The 18,093-nt window shown below is 57.8% G+C and overlaps 6 protein-coding genes across 6 annotated transcripts; all 6 read left to right on the plus strand.

Moving 5' to 3' along the window:
* Positions 1–76: 76 nt before the first annotated feature.
* On the plus strand, positions 77–1,162 carry LOC146545327 (uncharacterized). Its single transcript, XM_085208747.1, has one exon. It carries the CDS (start codon positions 77–79, stop codon positions 1,160–1,162), a length of 1,086 nt encoding a protein of 361 aa, XP_085064873.1.
* Positions 1,163–3,189: 2,027 nt separating this feature from the next.
* Positions 3,190–4,275, plus strand: LOC146545328 (uncharacterized). Its single transcript, XM_085209722.1, has one exon. It carries the CDS (start codon positions 3,190–3,192, stop codon positions 4,273–4,275), a length of 1,086 nt encoding a protein of 361 aa, XP_085065848.1.
* A 2,018-nt stretch (positions 4,276–6,293) lies between these two features.
* Positions 6,294–7,373, plus strand: LOC146545329 (E3 ubiquitin-protein ligase Topors-like). The gene has a single exon (XM_085216810.1). It carries the CDS (start codon positions 6,294–6,296, stop codon positions 7,371–7,373), a length of 1,080 nt encoding a protein of 359 aa, XP_085072936.1.
* Positions 7,374–9,400: 2,027 nt separating this feature from the next.
* LOC146545330 (uncharacterized) lies at positions 9,401–10,486 on the plus strand. Its single transcript, XM_085210676.1, has one exon. It carries the CDS (start codon positions 9,401–9,403, stop codon positions 10,484–10,486), a length of 1,086 nt encoding a protein of 361 aa, XP_085066802.1.
* A 2,018-nt stretch (positions 10,487–12,504) lies between these two features.
* LOC146545331 (E3 ubiquitin-protein ligase Topors-like) lies at positions 12,505–13,584 on the plus strand. Its single transcript, XM_085216811.1, has one exon. It carries the CDS (start codon positions 12,505–12,507, stop codon positions 13,582–13,584), a length of 1,080 nt encoding a protein of 359 aa, XP_085072937.1.
* Positions 13,585–15,611: 2,027 nt separating this feature from the next.
* LOC109365573 (E3 ubiquitin-protein ligase Topors-like) lies at positions 15,612–16,691 on the plus strand. The gene has a single exon (XM_019612396.2). The coding sequence runs from the start codon at positions 15,612–15,614 to the stop codon at positions 16,689–16,691; it is 1,080 nt and encodes a 359-aa protein (XP_019467941.2).
* Positions 16,692–18,093: the final 1,402 nt, after the last annotated feature.

Genomic DNA, 18,093 nt, shown 5'->3' on the forward strand with positions numbered 1-18,093 from the left:
ATATTTACCCCTGTGGTGCTGCAGAAGAGGAGCAGTTCTTCATCTTTGCTCCCCAGCAAACCACCGAGTGAGGAGCATGGCAGCAGAGGAGGAATGGGTATGTCCCATCTGCCGTGACGAGCGCAAGGACATTGCCTACGCAATGCCGTGCCGTCACGAGTTCTGCCTCGGCTGCATCCTGCGGTGGGGCAAGCAGCAGGAGAGCTGCCCTCTCTGCCGGAGAGTCATGGAAGTGGTCAAGGTGGCAGCGCTGGATGATGACGAGGACCTGGACTTCGTCATCTGGCCTCCAGCAGCTCCTGTACCTGCCTGCTTCCAGGAAGCCGTTGCTCCCGGTTTCAGCAGCTCAGGCTCTTCGCTGTCCTCTTCGCCACCCCCTTCACCGTGGTCGGATGAGGAGGAGGAGGCAGAAGATGAGGAGGCAGAGGCAGAGGCGGAGGCAGTGGAGGTGCCTACAGTGGGCGGTCTCCCGCCTGACATCTGGGCAGATCTGTTCAGGCAGCACCAGCAGATCCTGGACCCTGTGCTGCCCTGGCTGCGCCAACAGCTGCAAGCCACCTTTCACACACACTGGTGGCCGGCAATGGCAGCGGAGGCCTACCTCCTGAATGCCCTGTGTGAAATCGGGCCGGACGGCGAGTGGCTGACGGAGATGACGCGGCCTGCCCTGGAGAACAGAGCGGAGGCGTTCGTCCAGGAGCTCCTCGACAACATCGTGCGCCACTGCGGCGAGGAGGCGCACAGACTGCTGGGTCTGCAGGACTCCCACGTGCCTGAGGGGCGGGAGGAAGGCCCAGCAGCCAGGGGGCAGGAGGACAGCCCTGTGGCCGCCCCTGGCCCCACAGCCTCCCCAGAACCGGACCTCACGTCGGGGCCCAGAGTCAGCACTGCATGTCCCAGCATTGAGGAGGAGACCCGCACAGCAGTGGCTGACGTTCTTGTGTGTCCCGATCACGTCCCCGCTGCACACTTGGCGAGGGTAGCGGAGGAGCCCCATGAAGAGACGGAGCAGGCAACAGCAGCAGGTCCCTCTGCCCGGGGCAGCAGCCCCTCTGCTCCTGGCCACCCTCCTGAGAGGGCCCGGCGGCCCCCTAAGAGGAGGGCTGACAGTGAGCAGGACCCACAGCCGCCCTGCAAGAGGCCTCCCCCTCGGCCTCACTAGCAGGGCTTTACACTTCTCTTTACTTAAAAATTAATAATAAAAAAAGATTACTCAGAATGACAGAGTCAGAGAGTTTTATGGGTTAGAAGGGATCTCTGGGGATCATCTAGTCCAATTCCCCGCTATGGTGGGTTCCCTGCACTATGTTCCACAGGAAAGCGTCCTGGTGGGTGAGTCTCCGGAGAGGGAGACTCGACATGAACCACGGGCAGCTTTTTCCAGTGCTTGTCACACTCAAAGCAAAGAAGTTATTCCTCGTGTTCATATGGAACTTCTTATGTTTTGATTTGTGCCCACTGCCCCTTGTCCTGTCACCGAGCACTACTTGGAAGAGCCTGGCCCCATCCACTTGACTCCCACCAATGGGATATTTATAAGCATCAATAAGATCCTCTCTCAGTCTTCACCTCTCCAGGCTGAACTGTCGCGGGGCTCTCAGCCTCTCCTCATACAGGAGGTGCTCCAGGCCCCTCATCGTCTTGGTGGCCCTCCACTGGGCTCTCTCTACAAGTTCCCTGTTTTTCTTGAACTGAGGAGCACAGAAGTGGACACATCAATCCTGATGTGGCCTCAGCAGGGTAGAGCAGAGGGGGAGGGTCATCTCCCTCGACCTGCTGGCCACGCTCTTTGCAATGCACCTACGATGCCGTTGGTCCTCTGGGCCACAAGGGCATCCTGCTGGATCATGGCCGACCCGCTGCCCACCAGGACACCCAGGTCCTTCTCCGCAGAGTTCCTTTCCAGCGCCTCAGCCCCTCACCTTTACCAGCGTGTGTGGTTATTCCTCCCCAGGCGTGGGTCTCTACCCTTGCTTTTGTCGAACCTCATCGGATTCCTACCCACCCACTCCCCACTCTCCAGCTTTACTCTTCCCTAGGGTCTTTCTTGCTTTTTGCTCGAGAGCGCTGGGGCTGCCATGTGCACAGTGCTGCTTTCTTCCCCTGTCAATCTATCACCACCAAAACATCATGTCTATACAATTTATTTTGTCCTTAAGGATCACGGAGCATTTAAATGGGATGAGGTTGCTGAGGAGAGGCGCTGAGTACGTTAGCAATGAGCACTTTCCTCTACAAGAGCAAGGAAAAGCAGATCTTGGAAGCAGTGGATCTCGCTGGCATATTCAAAATGGAAAGCCAAACAAAAAAAAGTGGAAGCAACGTCTGGTGTTCTCTGAAACTCCGGGAACTACTTTTAGACAACCTTGATGGTTACTTTGGACACCACGAAGGGAGGGACAAGGGCATCAGATGGGCTTCTGGCAAGGCATAGCCCAGGGCACTAAACTGCTGGCAAGGAGAAGGGGAGAGAGGAGGGGAGGGAGTGGCAGTGGCTGGAAGAGGCACCGGGGTCACCCCAAATGCACGTGCAGACACAGGGATGCAAAGTGCTGCTGGGGCAAGTGCTGTGGGGGCAGAAGGATTGCGGTGACGTCACCGAGCAACAGGCTGTGATGTCACTGTACGAGGCACTGTGACCTCAGCACCCTCACTGCTCAGCTTTGGGTGCCGGCAGAGCCTGGCCCAGTCAGTCTCGTGCCTGGACTCCTGCCGAGCGTGTGTTTGCGAGGCTTGGAGGTGGAGCGAGCATTTGTCTTGGGTGCTGGGCTGTGCTTTGGGCACTGCTGGCAGTGGCTTTCGGTGCCCATCCTTACAGCCATCACTTGCATTTCCCTGGTCTGCCTGGCTCAGGCCACCAGGGCCCCACGGGGCGCACGCGCAGCAGCAGAGGTGAGCTGGGTGGGGACACGTCGCCCAGGGTGGCAATGGAGCGAGTGCTGAGATATGGGGAGCTGCCAGGGCCAGGGCCACAGCCTGAGGGTCCTAGGAGGGCATGGAGCATGGGCGGGCCCCAGTAGGGCCGGGAGGGTGTCCTGCAGAGGGACCTGGGTGTTTCTGTCCTCCATCCCTGGGACACTGACTGACCGCGGCCTCTGTCTTTGCAGTGCACAATATTTACCCCTGTGGTGCTGCAGAAGAGGAGCAGTTCTTCATCTTTGCTCCCCAGCAAACCACCGAGTGAGGAGCATGGCAGCAGAGGAGGAATGGGTATGTCCCATCTGCCGTGACGAGCGCAAGGACATTGCCTACGCAATGCCGTGCCGTCACGAGTTCTGCCTCGGCTGCATCCTGCGGTGGGGCAAGCAGCAGGAGAGCTGCCCTCTCTGCCGGAGAGTCATGGAAGTGGTCAAGGTGGCAGCGCTGGATGATGACGAGGACCTGGACTTCGTCATCTGGCCTCCAGCAGCTCCTGTACCTGCCTGCTTCCAGGAAGCCGTTGCTCCCGGTTTCAGCAGCTCAGGCTCTTCGCTGTCCTCTTCGCCACCCCCTTCACCGTGGTCGGATGAGGAGGAGGAGGCAGAAGATGAGGAGGCAGAGGCAGAGGCAGAAGCAGAGGAGGTGCCTACAGTGGGCGGTCTCCCGCCTGACATCTGGGCAGATCTGTTCAGGCAGCACCAGCAGATCCTGGACCCTGTGCTGCCCTGGCTGCGCCAACAGCTGCAAGCCACCTTTCACACACACTGGTGGCCGGCAATGGCAGCGGAGGCCTACCTCCTGAATGCCCTGTGTGAAATCGGGCCGGACGGCGAGTGGCTGACGGAGATGACGCGGCCTGCCCTGGAGAACAGAGCGGAGGCGTTCGTCCAGGAGCTCCTCAACAACATCGTGCGCCACTGCGGCGAGGAGGCGCACAGACTGCTGGGTCTGCAGGACTCCCACGTGCCTGAGGGGCGGGAGGAAGGCCCAGCAGCCAGGGGGCAGGAGGACAGCCCTGTGGCCGCCCCTGGCCCCACAGCCTCCCCAGAACCGGACCTCACGTCGGGGCCCAGAGTCAGCACTGCATGTCCCAGCATTGAGGAGGAGACCCGCACAGCAGTGGCTGACGTTCTTGTGTGTCCCGATCACGTCCCCGCTGCACACTTGGCGAGGGTAGCGGAGGAGCCCCATGAAGAAACGGAGCAGGCAACAGCAGCAGGTCCCTCTACCCGGGGCAGCAGCCCCTCTGCTCCTGGCCACCCTCCTGAGAGGGCCCGGCGGCCCCCTAAGAGGAGGGCCGACAGTGAGCAGGACCCACAGCCGCCCTGCAAGAGGCCTCCCCCTCGGCCTCACTAGCAGGGCTTTACACTTCTCTTTACTTAAAAATTAATAATAAAAAAAGATTACTCAGAATGACAGAGTCAGAGAGTTTTATGGGTTAGAAGGGATCTCTGGGGATCATCTAGTCCAATTCCCCGCTAAGGTGGGTTCCCTGCACTATGTTCCACAGGAAAGTGTCCTGGTGGGTGAGTTTCCGGAGAGGGAGACTCGACATGAACCACGGGCAGCTTTTTCCAGTGCTTGTCACACTCAAAGCAAAGAAGTTATTCCTCGTGTTCATATGGAACTTCTTATGTTTTGATTTGTGCCCACTGCCCCTTGTCCTGTCACCGAGCACTACTTGGAAGAGCCTGGCCCCATCCACTTGACTCCCACCAATGGGATATTTATAAGCATCAATAAGATCCTCTCTCAGTCTTCACCTCTCCAGGCTGAACTGTCGCGGGGCTCTCAGCCTCTCCTCATACAGGAGGTGCTCCAGGCCCCTCATCGTCTTGGTGGCCCTCCACTGGGCTCTCTCTACAAGTTCCCTGTTTTTCTTGAACTGAGGAGCACAGAAGTGGACACATCAATCCTGATGTGGCCTCAGCAGGGTAGAGCAGAGGGGGAGGGTCATCTCCCTCGACCTGCTGGCCACGCTCTTTGCAATGCACCTACGATGCCGTTGGTCCTCTGGGCCACAAGGGCATCCTGCTGGATCATGGCCGACCCGCTGCCCACCAGGACACCCAGGTCCTTCTCCGCAGAGTTCCTTTCCAGCGCCTCAGCCCCTCACCTTTACCAGCGTGTGTGGTTATTCCTCCCCAGGCGTGGGTCTCTACCCTTGCTTTTGTCGAACCTCATCGGATTCCTACCCACCCACTCCCCACTCTCCAGCCTTACTCTTCCCTAGGGTCTTTCTTGCTTTTTGCTCGAGAGCGCTGGGGCTGCCATGTGCACAGTGCTGCTTTCTTCCCCTGTCAATCTATCACCACCAAAACATCATGTCTATACAATTTATTTTGTCCTTAAGGATCACGGAGCATTTAAATGGGATGAGGTTGCTGAGGAGAGGCGCTGAGTACGTTAGCAATGAGCACTTTCCTCTACAAGAGCAAGGAAAAGCAGATCTTGGAAGCAGTGGATCTCGCTGGCATATTCAAAATGGAAAGCCAAACAAAAAAAAGTGGAAGCAACGTCTGGTGTTCTCTGAAACTCCGGGAACTACTTTTAGACAACCTTGATGGTTACTTTGGACACCACGAAGGGAGGGACAAGGGCATCAGATGGGCTTCTGGCAAGGCATAGCCCAGGGCACTAAACTGCTGGCAAGGAGAAGGGGAGAGAGGAGGGGAGGGAGTGGCAGTGGCTGGAAGAGGCACCGGGGTCACCCCAAATGCACGTGCAGACACAGGGATGCAAAGTGCTGCTGGGGCAAGTGCTGTGGGGGCAGAAGGATTGCGGTGACGTCACCGAGCAACAGGCTGTGATGTCACTGTACGAGGCACTGTGACCTCAGCACCCTCACTGCTCAGCTTTGGGTGCCGGCAGAGCCTGGCCCAGTCAGTCTCGTGCCTGGACTCCTGCCGAGCGTGTGTTTGGAGGTGGAGCGAGCATTTGTCTTGGGTGCTGGGCTGTGCTTTGGGCACTGCTGGCAGTGGCTTTCGGTGCCCATCCTTACAGCCATCACTTGCATTTCCCTGGTCTGCCTGGCTCAGGCCACCAGGGCCCCACGGGGCGCACGCGCAGCAGCAGAGGTGAGCTGGGTGGGGACACGTCGCCCAGGGTGGCAATGGAGCGAGTGCTGAGATATGGGGAGCTGCCAGGGCCAGGGCCACAGCCTGAGGGTCCTGGGAGGGCATGGAGCATGGGCGGGCCCCAGTAGGGCCGGGAGGGTGTCCTGCAGAGGGACCTGGGTGTTTCTGTCCTCCGTCCCCGGGACACTGACTGACCATAGCCTCTGTCTTTGCAGTGCGCAACATTTACCCCTGTGGTGCTGCAGAAGAGGAGCAGTTCTTCATCTTTGCTCCCCAGCAAACCACCGAGTGAGGAGCATGGCAGCAGAGGAGGAATGGGTATGTCCCATCTGCCGTGACGAGCGCAAGGACATTGCCTACGCGATGCCGTGCCGTCACGAGTTCTGCCTCGGCTGCATCCTGCGGTGGGGCAAGCAGCAGGAGAGCTGCCCTCTCTGCCGGAGAGTCATGGAAGTGGTCAAGGTGGCAGCGCTGGATGATGACGAGGACCTGGACTTCGTCATCTGGCCTCCAGCAGCTCCTGTACCTGCCTGCTTCCAGGAAGCCGTTGCTCCCGGTTTCAGGAGCTCAGGCTCTTCGCTGTCCTCTTCGCCACCCCCTTCACCGTGGTCGGATGAGGAGGAGGAGGCAGAAGATGAGGAGGCAGAGGCGGAGGCAGTGGAGGTGCCTACAGTGGGCGGTCTCCCGCCTGACATCTGGGCAGATCTGTTCAGGCAGCACCAGCAGATCCTGGACCCTGTGCTGCCCTGGCTGCGCCAACAGCTGCAAGCCACCTTTCACACACACTGGTGGCCGGCAATGGCAGCGGAGGCCTACCTCCTGAATGCCCTGTGTGAAATCGGGCTGGACGGCGAGTGGCTGACGGAGATGACGCGGCCTGCCCTGGAGAACAGAGCGGAGGCGTTCGTCCAGGAGCTCCTCAACAACATCGTGCGCCACTGCGGCGAGGAGGCGCACAGACTGCTGGGTCTGCAGGACTCCCACGTGCCTGAGGGGCGGGAGGAAGGCCCAGCAGCCAGGGGGCAGGAGGACAGCCCTGTGGCCGCCCCTGGCCCCACAGCCTCCCCAGAACCGGACCTCACGTCGGGGCCCAGAGTCAGCACTGCATGTCCCAGCATTGAGGAGGAGACCTGCACAGCAGTGGCTGACGTTCTTGTGTGTCCCGATCACGTCCCCGCTGCACACTTGGCGAGGGAAGCAGAGGAGCCCCATGAAGAGATGGAGCAGGCAACAGCAGCAGGTCCCTCTGCCCGGGGCAGCAGCCCCTCTGCTCCTGGCCACCCTCCTGAGAGGGCCCGGCGGCCCCCTAAGAGGAGGGCCGACAGTGAGCAGGACCCACAGCCGCCCTGCAAGAGGCCGCCCCCTCGGCCTCACTAGCAGGGCTTTACACTTCTCTTTACTTAAAAATTAATAATAAAAAAAGATTACTCAGAATGACAGAGTCAGAGAGTTTTATGGGTTAGAAGGGATCTCTGGGGATCATCTAGTCCAATTCCCCGCTATGGTGGGTTCCCTGCACTATGTTCCACAGGAAAGCGTCCTGGTGGGTGAGTCTCCGGAGAGGGAGACTCGACATGAACCACGGGCAGCTTTTTCCAGTGCTTGTCACACTCAAAGCAAAGAAGTTATTCCTCGTGTTCATATGGAACTTCTTATGTTTTGATTTGTGCCCACTGCCCCTTGTCCTGTCACCGAGCACTACTTGGAAGAGCCTGGCCCCATCCACTTGACTCCCACCAATGGGATATTTATAAGCATCAATAAGATCCTCTCTCAGTCTTCACCTCTCCAGGCTGAACTGTCGCGGGGCTCTCAGCCTCTCCTCATACAGGAGGTGCTCCAGGCCCCTCATCGTCTTGGTGGCCCTCCACTGGGCTCTCTCTACAAGTTCCCTGTTTTTCTTGAACTGAGGAGCACAGAAGTGGACACATCAATCCTGATGTGGCCTCAGCAGGGTAGAGCAGAGGGGGAGGGTCATCTCCCTCGACCTGCTGGCCACGCTCTTTGCAATGCACCTACGATGCCGTTGGTCCTCTGGGCCACAAGGGCATCCTGCTGGATCATGGCCGACCCGCTGCCCACCAGGACACCCAGGTCCTTCTCCGCAGAGTTCCTTTCCAGCGCCTCAGCCCCTCACCTTTACCAGCGTGTGTGGTTATTCCTCCCCAGGCGTGGGTCTCTACCCTTGCTTTTGTCGAACCTCATCGGATTCCTACCCACCCACTCCCCACTCTCCAGCTTTACTCTTCCCTAGGGTCTTTCTTGCTTTTTGCTCGAGAGCGCTGGGGCTGCCATGTGCACAGTGCTGCTTTCTTCCCCTGTCAATCTATCACCACCAAAACATCATGTCTATACAATTTATTTTGTCCTTAAGGATCACGGAGCATTTAAATGGGATGAGGTTGCTGAGGAGAGGCGCTGAGTACGTTAGCAATGAGCACTTTCCTCTACAAGAGCAAGGAAAAGCAGATCTTGGAAGCAGTGGATCTCGCTGGCATATTCAAAATGGAAAGCCAAACAAAAAAAAGTGGAAGCAACGTCTGGTGTTCTCTGAAACTCCGGGAACTACTTTTAGACAACCTTGATGGTTACTTTGGACACCACGAAGGGAGGGACAAGGGCATCAGATGGGCTTCTGGCAAGGCATAGCCCAGGGCACTAAACTGCTGGCAAGGAGAAGGGGAGAGAGGAGGGGAGGGAGTGGCAGTGGCTGGAAGAGGCACCGGGGTCACCCCAAATGCACGTGCAGACACAGGGATGCAAAGTGCTGCTGGGGCAAGTGCTGTGGGGGCAGAAGGATTGCGGTGACGTCACCGAGCAACAGGCTGTGATGTCACTGTACGAGGCACTGTGACCTCAGCACCCTCACTGCTCAGCTTTGGGTGCCGGCAGAGCCTGGCCCAGTCAGTCTCGTGCCTGGACTCCTGCCGAGCGTGTGTTTGCGAGGCTTGGAGGTGGAGCGAGCATTTGTCTTGGGTGCTGGGCTGTGCTTTGGGCACTGCTGGCAGTGGCTTTCGGTGCCCATCCTTACAGCCATCACTTGCATTTCCCTGGTCTGCCTGGCTCAGGCCACCAGGGCCCCACGGGGCGCACGCGCAGCAGCAGAGGTGAGCTGGGTGGGGACACGTCGCCCAGGGTGGCAATGGAGCGAGTGCTGAGATATGGGGAGCTGCCAGGGCCAGGGCCACAGCCTGAGGGTCCTAGGAGGGCATGGAGCATGGGCGGGCCCCAGTAGGGCCGGGAGGGTGTCCTGCAGAGGGACCTGGGTGTTTCTGTCCTCCATCCCTGGGACACTGACTGACCGCGGCCTCTGTCTTTGCAGTGCACAATATTTACCCCTGTGGTGCTGCAGAAGAGGAGCAGTTCTTCATCTTTGCTCCCCAGCAAACCACCGAGTGAGGAGCATGGCAGCAGAGGAGGAATGGGTATGTCCCATCTGCCGTGACGAGCGCAAGGACATTGCCTACGCAATGCCGTGCCGTCACGAGTTCTGCCTCGGCTGCATCCTGCGGTGGGGCAAGCAGCAGGAGAGCTGCCCTCTCTGCCGGAGAGTCATGGAAGTGGTCAAGGTGGCAGCGCTGGATGATGACGAGGACCTGGACTTCGTCATCTGGCCTCCAGCAGCTCCTGTACCTGCCTGCTTCCAGGAAGCCGTTGCTCCCGGTTTCAGCAGCTCAGGCTCTTCGCTGTCCTCTTCGCCACCCCCTTCACCGTGGTCGGATGAGGAGGAGGAGGCAGAAGATGAGGAGGCAGAGGCAGAGGCAGAAGCAGAGGAGGTGCCTACAGTGGGCGGTCTCCCGCCTGACATCTGGGCAGATCTGTTCAGGCAGCACCAGCAGATCCTGGACCCTGTGCTGCCCTGGCTGCGCCAACAGCTGCAAGCCACCTTTCACACACACTGGTGGCCGGCAATGGCAGCGGAGGCCTACCTCCTGAATGCCCTGTGTGAAATCGGGCCGGACGGCGAGTGGCTGACGGAGATGACGCGGCCTGCCCTGGAGAACAGAGCGGAGGCGTTCGTCCAGGAGCTCCTCAACAACATCGTGCGCCACTGCGGCGAGGAGGCGCACAGACTGCTGGGTCTGCAGGACTCCCACGTGCCTGAGGGGCGGGAGGAAGGCCCAGCAGCCAGGGGGCAGGAGGACAGCCCTGTGGCCGCCCCTGGCCCCACAGCCTCCCCAGAACCGGACCTCACGTCGGGGCCCAGAGTCAGCACTGCATGTCCCAGCATTGAGGAGGAGACCCGCACAGCAGTGGCTGACGTTCTTGTGTGTCCCGATCACGTCCCCGCTGCACACTTGGCGAGGGTAGCGGAGGAGCCCCATGAAGAAACGGAGCAGGCAACAGCAGCAGGTCCCTCTACCCGGGGCAGCAGCCCCTCTGCTCCTGGCCACCCTCCTGAGAGGGCCCGGCGGCCCCCTAAGAGGAGGGCCGACAGTGAGCAGGACCCACAGCCGCCCTGCAAGAGGCCTCCCCCTCGGCCTCACTAGCAGGGCTTTACACTTCTCTTTACTTAAAAATTAATAATAAAAAAAGATTACTCAGAATGACAGAGTCAGAGAGTTTTATGGGTTAGAAGGGATCTCTGGGGATCATCTAGTCCAATTCCCCGCTAAGGTGGGTTCCCTGCACTATGTTCCACAGGAAAGCGTCCTGGTGGGTGAGTTTCCGGAGAGGGAGACTCGACATGAACCACGGGCAGCTTTTTCCAGTGCTTGTCACACTCAAAGCAAAGAAGTTATTCCTCGTGTTCATATGGAACTTCTTATGTTTTGATTTGTGCCCACTGCCCCTTGTCCTGTCACCGAGCACTACTTGGAAGAGCCTGGCCCCATCCACTTGACTCCCACCAATGGGATATTTATAAGCATCAATAAGATCCTCTCTCAGTCTTCACCTCTCCAGGCTGAACTGTCGCGGGGCTCTCAGCCTCTCCTCATACAGGAGGTGCTCCAGGCCCCTCATCGTCTTGGTGGCCCTCCACTGGGCTCTCTCTACAAGTTCCCTGTTTTTCTTGAACTGAGGAGCACAGAAGTGGACACATCAATCCTGATGTGGCCTCAGCAGGGTAGAGCAGAGGGGGAGGGTCATCTCCCTCGACCTGCTGGCCACGCTCTTTGCAATGCACCTACGATGCCGTTGGTCCTCTGGGCCACAAGGGCATCCTGCTGGATCATGGCCGACCCGCTGCCCACCAGGACACCCAGGTCCTTCTCCGCAGAGTTCCTTTCCAGCGCCTCAGCCCCTCACCTTTACCAGCGTGTGTGGTTATTCCTCCCCAGGCGTGGGTCTCTACCCTTGCTTTTGTCGAACCTCATCGGATTCCTACCCACCCACTCCCCACTCTCCAGCCTTACTCTTCCCTAGGGTCTTTCTTGCTTTTTGCTCGAGAGCGCTGGGGCTGCCATGTGCACAGTGCTGCTTTCTTCCCCTGTCAATCTATCACCACCAAAACATCATGTCTATACAATTTATTTTGTCCTTAAGGATCACGGAGCATTTAAATGGGATGAGGTTGCTGAGGAGAGGCGCTGAGTACGTTAGCAATGAGCACTTTCCTCTACAAGAGCAAGGAAAAGCAGATCTTGGAAGCAGTGGATCTCGCTGGCATATTCAAAATGGAAAGCCAAACAAAAAAAAGTGGAAGCAACGTCTGGTGTTCTCTGAAACTCCGGGAACTACTTTTAGACAACCTTGATGGTTACTTTGGACACCACGAAGGGAGGGACAAGGGCATCAGATGGGCTTCTGGCAAGGCATAGCCCAGGGCACTAAACTGCTGGCAAGGAGAAGGGGAGAGAGGAGGGGAGGGAGTGGCAGTGGCTGGAAGAGGCACCGGGGTCACCCCAAATGCACGTGCAGACACAGGGATGCAAAGTGCTGCTGGGGCAAGTGCTGTGGGGGCAGAAGGATTGCGGTGACGTCACCGAGCAACAGGCTGTGATGTCACTGTACGAGGCACTGTGACCTCAGCACCCTCACTGCTCAGCTTTGGGTGCCGGCAGAGCCTGGCCCAGTCAGTCTCGTGCCTGGACTCCTGCCGAGCGTGTGTTTGGAGGTGGAGCGAGCATTTGTCTTGGGTGCTGGGCTGTGCTTTGGGCACTGCTGGCAGTGGCTTTCGGTGCCCATCCTTACAGCCATCACTTGCATTTCCCTGGTCTGCCTGGCTCAGGCCACCAGGGCCCCACGGGGCGCACGCGCAGCAGCAGAGGTGAGCTGGGTGGGGACACGTCGCCCAGGGTGGCAATGGAGCGAGTGCTGAGATATGGGGAGCTGCCAGGGCCAGGGCCACAGCCTGAGGGTCCTGGGAGGGCATGGAGCATGGGCGGGCCCCAGTAGGGCCGGGAGGGTGTCCTGCAGAGGGACCTGGGTGTTTCTGTCCTCCGTCCCCGGGACACTGACTGACCATAGCCTCTGTCTTTGCAGTGCGCAACATTTACCCCTGTGGTGCTGCAGAAGAGGAGCAGTTCTTCATCTTTGCTCCCCAGCAAACCACCGAGTGAGGAGCATGGCAGCAGAGGAGGAATGGGTATGTCCCATCTGCCGTGACGAGCGCAAGGACATTGCCTACGCGATGCCGTGCCGTCACGAGTTCTGCCTCGGCTGCATCCTGCGGTGGGGCAAGCAGCAGGAGAGCTGCCCTCTCTGCCGGAGAGTCATGGAAGTGGTCAAGGTGGCAGCGCTGGATGATGACGAGGACCTGGACTTCGTCATCTGGCCTCCAGCAGCTCCTGTACCTGCCTGCTTCCAGGAAGCCGTTGCTCCCGGTTTCAGGAGCTCAGGCTCTTCGCTGTCCTCTTCGCCACCCCCTTCACCGTGGTCGGATGAGGAGGAGGAGGCAGAAGATGAGGAGGCAGAGGCGGAGGCAGTGGAGGTGCCTACAGTGGGCGGTCTCCCGCCTGACATCTGGGCAGATCTGTTCAGGCAGCACCAGCAGATCCTGGACCCTGTGCTGCCCTGGCTGCGCCAACAGCTGCAAGCCACCTTTCACACACACTGGTGGCCGGCAATGGCAGCGGAGGCCTACCTCCTGAATGCCCTGTGTGAAATCGGGCTGGACGGCGAGTGGCTGACGGAGATGACGCGGCCTGCCCTGGAGAACAGAGCGGAGGCGTTCGTCCAGGAGCTCCTCAACAACATCGTGCGCCACTGCGGCGAGGAGGCGCACAGACTGCTGGGTCTGCAGGACTCCCACGTGCCTGAGGGGCGGGAGGAAGGCCCAGCAGCCAGGGGGCAGGAGGACAGCCCTGTGGCCGCCCCTGGCCCCACAGCCTCCCCAGAACCGGACCTCACGTCGGGGCCCAGAGTCAGCACTGCATGTCCCAGCATTGAGGAGGAGACCTGCACAGCAGTGGCTGACGTTCTTGTGTGTCCCGATCACGTCCCCGCTGCACACTTGGCGAGGGAAGCAGAGGAGCCCCATGAAGAGATGGAGCAGGCAACAGCAGCAGGTCCCTCTGCCCGGGGCAGCAGCCCCTCTGCTCCTGGCCACCCTCCTGAGAGGGCCCGGCGGCCCCCTAAGAGGAGGGCCGACAGTGAGCAGGACCCACAGCCGCCCTGCAAGAGGCCGCCCCCTCGGCCTCACTAGCAGGGCTTTACACTTCTCTTTACTTAAAAATTAATAATAAAAAAAGATTACTCAGAATGACAGAGTCAGAGAGTTTTATGGGTTAGAAGGGATCTCTGGGGATCATCTAGTCCAATTCCCCGCTATGGTGGGTTCCCTGCACTATGTTCCACAGGAAAGCGTCCTGGTGGGTGAGTCTCCGGAGAGGGAGACTCGACATGAACCACGGGCAGCTTTTTCCAGTGCTTGTCACACTCAAAGCAAAGAAGTTATTCCTCGTGTTCATATGGAACTTCTTATGTTTTGATTTGTGCCCACTGCCCCTTGTCCTGTCACCGAGCACTACTTGGAAGAGCCTGGCCCCATCCACTTGACTCCCACCAATGGGATATTTATAAACATCAATAAGATCCTCTCTCAGTCTTCACCTCTCCAGGCTGAACTGTCGTGGGGCTCTCAGCCTCTCCTCATACAGGAGGTGCTCCAGGCCCCTCATCGTCTTGGTGGCCCTCCACTGGGCTCTCTCTACAAGTTCCCTGTTTTTCTTGAACTGAGGAGCACAGAAGCGGACACATCAATCCTGATGTGGCCTCAGCAGGGTAGAGCAGAGGGGGAGGGTCATCTCCCTCGACCTGCTGGCCACGCTCTTTGCAATGCACCTACGATGCCGTTGGTCCTCTGGGCCACAAGGGCATCCTGCTGGATCATGGCCGACCCGCTGCCCACCAGGACACCCAGGTCCTTCTCCGCAGAGTTCCTTTCCAGCGCCTCAGCCCCTCACCTTTACCAGCGTGTGTGGTTATTCCTCCCCAGGCGTGGGTCTCTACCCTTGCTTTTGTCGAACCTCATCGGATTCCTACCCACCCACTCCCCACTCTCCAGCCTTACTCTTCCCTAGGGTCTTTCTTGCTTTTTGCTCGAGAGCGCTGGGGCTGCCATGTGCACAGTGCTGCTTTCTTCCCCTGTCAATCTATCACCACCAAAACATCATGTCTATACAATTTATTTTGTCCTTAAGGATCACGGAGCATTTAAATGGGATGAGGTTGCTGAGGAGAGGCGCTGAGTACGTTAGCAATGAGCACTTTCCTCTACAAGAGCAAGGAAAAGCAGATCTTGGAAGCAGTGGATCTCGCTGGCATATTCAAAATGGAAAGCCAAACAAAAAAAAGTGGAAGCAACGTCTGGTGTTCTCTGAAACTCCGGGAACTACTTTTAGACAACCTTGATGGTTACTTTGGACACCACGAAGGGAGGGACAAGGGCATCAGATGGGCTTCTGGCAAGGCATAGCCCAGGGCACTAAACTGCTGGCAAGGAGAAGGGGAGAGAGGAGGGGAGGGAGTGGCAGTGGCTGGAAGAGGCACCGGGGTCACCCCAAATGCACGTGCAGACACAGGGATGCAAAGTGCTGCTGGGGCAAGTGCTGTGGGGGCAGAAGGATTGCGGTGACGTCACCGAGCAACAGGCTGTGATGTCACTGTGCGAGGCACTGTGACCTCAGCACCCTCACTGCTCAGCTTTGGGTGCCGGCAGAGCCTGGCCCAGTCAGTCTCGTGCCTGGACTCCTGCCGAGCGTGTGTTTGCGAGGCTTGGAGGTGGAGCGAGCATTTGTCTTGGGTGCTGGGCTGTGCTTTGGGCACTGCTGGCAGTGGCTTTCGGTGCCCATCCTTACAGCCATCACTTGCATTTCCCTGGTCTGCCTGGCTCAGGCCACCAGGGCCCCACGGGGCGCACGCGCAGCAGCAGAGGTGAGCTGGGTGGGGATACGTCGCCCAGGGTGGCAATGGAGCGAGTGCTGAGATATGGGGAGCTGCCAGGGCCAGGGCCACAGCCTGAGGGTCCTGGGAGGGCATGGAGCATGGGCGGGCCCCAGTAGGGCCAGGAGGGTGTCCTGCAGAGGGACCTGGGTGTTTCTGTCCTCCGTCCCCGGGACACTGACTGACCACAGCCTCTGTCTTTGCAGTGCGCAACATTTACCCCTGTGGTGCTGCAGAAGAGGAGCAGTTCTTCATCTTTGCTCCCCAGCAAACCACCGAGTGAGGAGCATGGCAGCAGAGGAGGAATGGGTATGTCCCATCTGCCGTGACGAGCGCAAGGACATTGCCTACGCAATGCCGTGCCGTCACGAGTTCTGCCTCGGCTGCATCCTGCGGTGGGGCAAGCAGCAGGAGAGCTGCCCTCTCTGCCGGAGAGTCATGGAAGTGGTCAAGGTGGCAGCGCTGGATGATGACGAGGACCTGGACTTCGTCATCTGGCCTCCAGCAGCTCCTGTACCTGCCTGCTTCCAGGAAGCCGTTGCTCCCGGTTTCAGCAGCTCAGGCTCTTCGCTGTCCTCTTCGCCACCCCCTTCACCGTGGTCGGATGAGGAGGAGGAGGCAGAAGATGAGGAGGCAGAGGCGGAGGCAGTGGAGGTGCCTACAGTGGGCGGTCTCCCGCCTGACATCTGGGCAGATCTGTTCAGGCAGCACCAGCAGATCCTGGACCCTGTGCTGCCCTGGCTGCGCCAACAGCTGCAAGCCACCTTTCACACACACTGGTGGCCGGCAATGGCAGCGGAGGCCTACCTCCTGAATGCCCTGTGTGAAATCGGGCCGGACGGCGAGTGGCTGACGGAGATGACGCGGCCTGCCCTGGAGAACAGAGCGGAGGCGTTCGTCCAGGAGCTCCTCGACAACATCGTGCGCCACTGCGGCGAGGAGGCGCACAGACTGCTGGGTCTGCAGGACTCCCACGTGCCTGAGGGGCGGGAGGAAGGCCCAGCAGCCAGGGGGCAGGAGGACAGCCCTGTGGCCGCCCCTGGCCCCACAGCCTCCCCAGAACCGGACCTCACGTCGGGGCCCAGAGTCAGCACTGCATGTCCCAGCATTGAGGAGGAGACCCGCACAGCAGTGGCTGACGTTCTTGTGTGTCCCGATCACGTCCCCGCTGCACACTTGGCGAGGGTAGCGGAGGAGCCCCATGAAGAGACGGAGCAGGCAACAGCAGCAGGTCCCTCTGCCCGGGGCAGCAGCCCCTCTGCTCCTGGCCACCCTCCTGAGAGGGCCCGGCGGCCCCCTAAGAGGAGGGCTGACAGTGAGCAGGACCCACAGCCGCCCTGCAAGAGGCCTCCCCCTCGGCCTCACTAGCAGGGCTTTTACACTTCTCTTTACTTAAAAATAAAGTAATTTATTAAATATTACACTGAATCACAGAGTTGTATGCATTGGAAGATTGTCTTGAGATCATCTAGTCCAATTCCTTGCTGAAGCAGGCTCCCTGCAGTAGGCTCTTTGTAATGCACTACAGGATGCCACTGGCTTTCTGGGCCATTAGGGCATGCTGCTGGCTCATAGCCAACCTTTTTCCCACCAGGAAACCCAAGTCCTTGTCTGCTGTGCTCCTTTCCTGCTGGCAATTTTGACACATATTGCCAGATGCCATCTTTTTCAGTTTGTAGGAATAGAATAACAATCATTGTCAAACTTCTAAAATTATAAACCTGCATTTTAAATTAAATATGTCAGTTGCTCTGGTAGTAATGCCTCCTATTTATTTCCTTGGAAACTACAACAGAAATGAGGATCAATATAATGCTGTTTAATAGAGCATATTGTCAGCTACTGAAGACCGCTTTTAAACACAGTCACCATTACTGGCTATGCATTTTTCTTTGCAACTGAACAAGAGCCTGCATGCCACACACACAAAAATCTGCCCCAGCTGATGTGACTGACTGTCACCATCACCACTGTTGAAACATACCACCCACTGCCTCACTGTTCTCATATCCACTGTTTGGTCTCCATAAACATTCTGCAAGCATTTAATTTCAACGGGTGCCATTTTTTCCACACAGTGCATTGCAGTTCCATCCCTTTACTTCACATTCACCTCCATAACAGACACCAATTAGACTGCCTTCCTATAGTTTGCTGCTGTCACATAGTAACAAAACATAGCGGAATGTTGGTGGGAAGGTTCAATCTCTACTGCCATACCTCCAACATCCACCTCTGATATTGCAGGCCAACATCATAAAATAGGAGATATTAGTTTGGAGCAGCTGTTGTACTTTTTTGTAAGTTTTGCACTGTCTCACGTGAAAAATAATTTAAGATCTATTATTACTCCTTTCACCAGTGATGGAAGTCTTGTGTTAAAACATACATATAATTGTAAAACATAGTTCAGTTTGTGTTGTTTTTATCATTGCAAAATATATTAAAGGAAGGTTTCTAGACAAGAGGGAGAGAATTTGAGTAAAAAAACTGATAGAGAACTAAAACTGTGAGAGCATTCCAGGAGAGCTTAGGAGGCTGGGTACCAACATCTGCGAGGTTCCTTTGACTCCAACCCAAACCCTTGGGCTTATATTCTCTAATTTCTCGGAGATTTGGGGCAGAGGCAATTTAAGTCAGTGTGCATGTTCAGAGTTGAAGTTTGCAAATTTTGCTTAGGTTCATGCTTGCAATAACTGTGCCAACAGACACTGGAAAAATGTTGGCTTTCATTTCGACTTTGGCATGCTGTTGTTTGGCTCTTGCACAC

The sequence above is a fragment of the Meleagris gallopavo genome, chromosome 1, assembly GCF_905368555.1.
Source record: "Meleagris gallopavo chromosome 1, MGAL_WU_HG_1.1, whole genome shotgun sequence".
Classification (NCBI taxonomy): domain Eukaryota; kingdom Metazoa; phylum Chordata; class Aves; order Galliformes; family Phasianidae; genus Meleagris; species Meleagris gallopavo.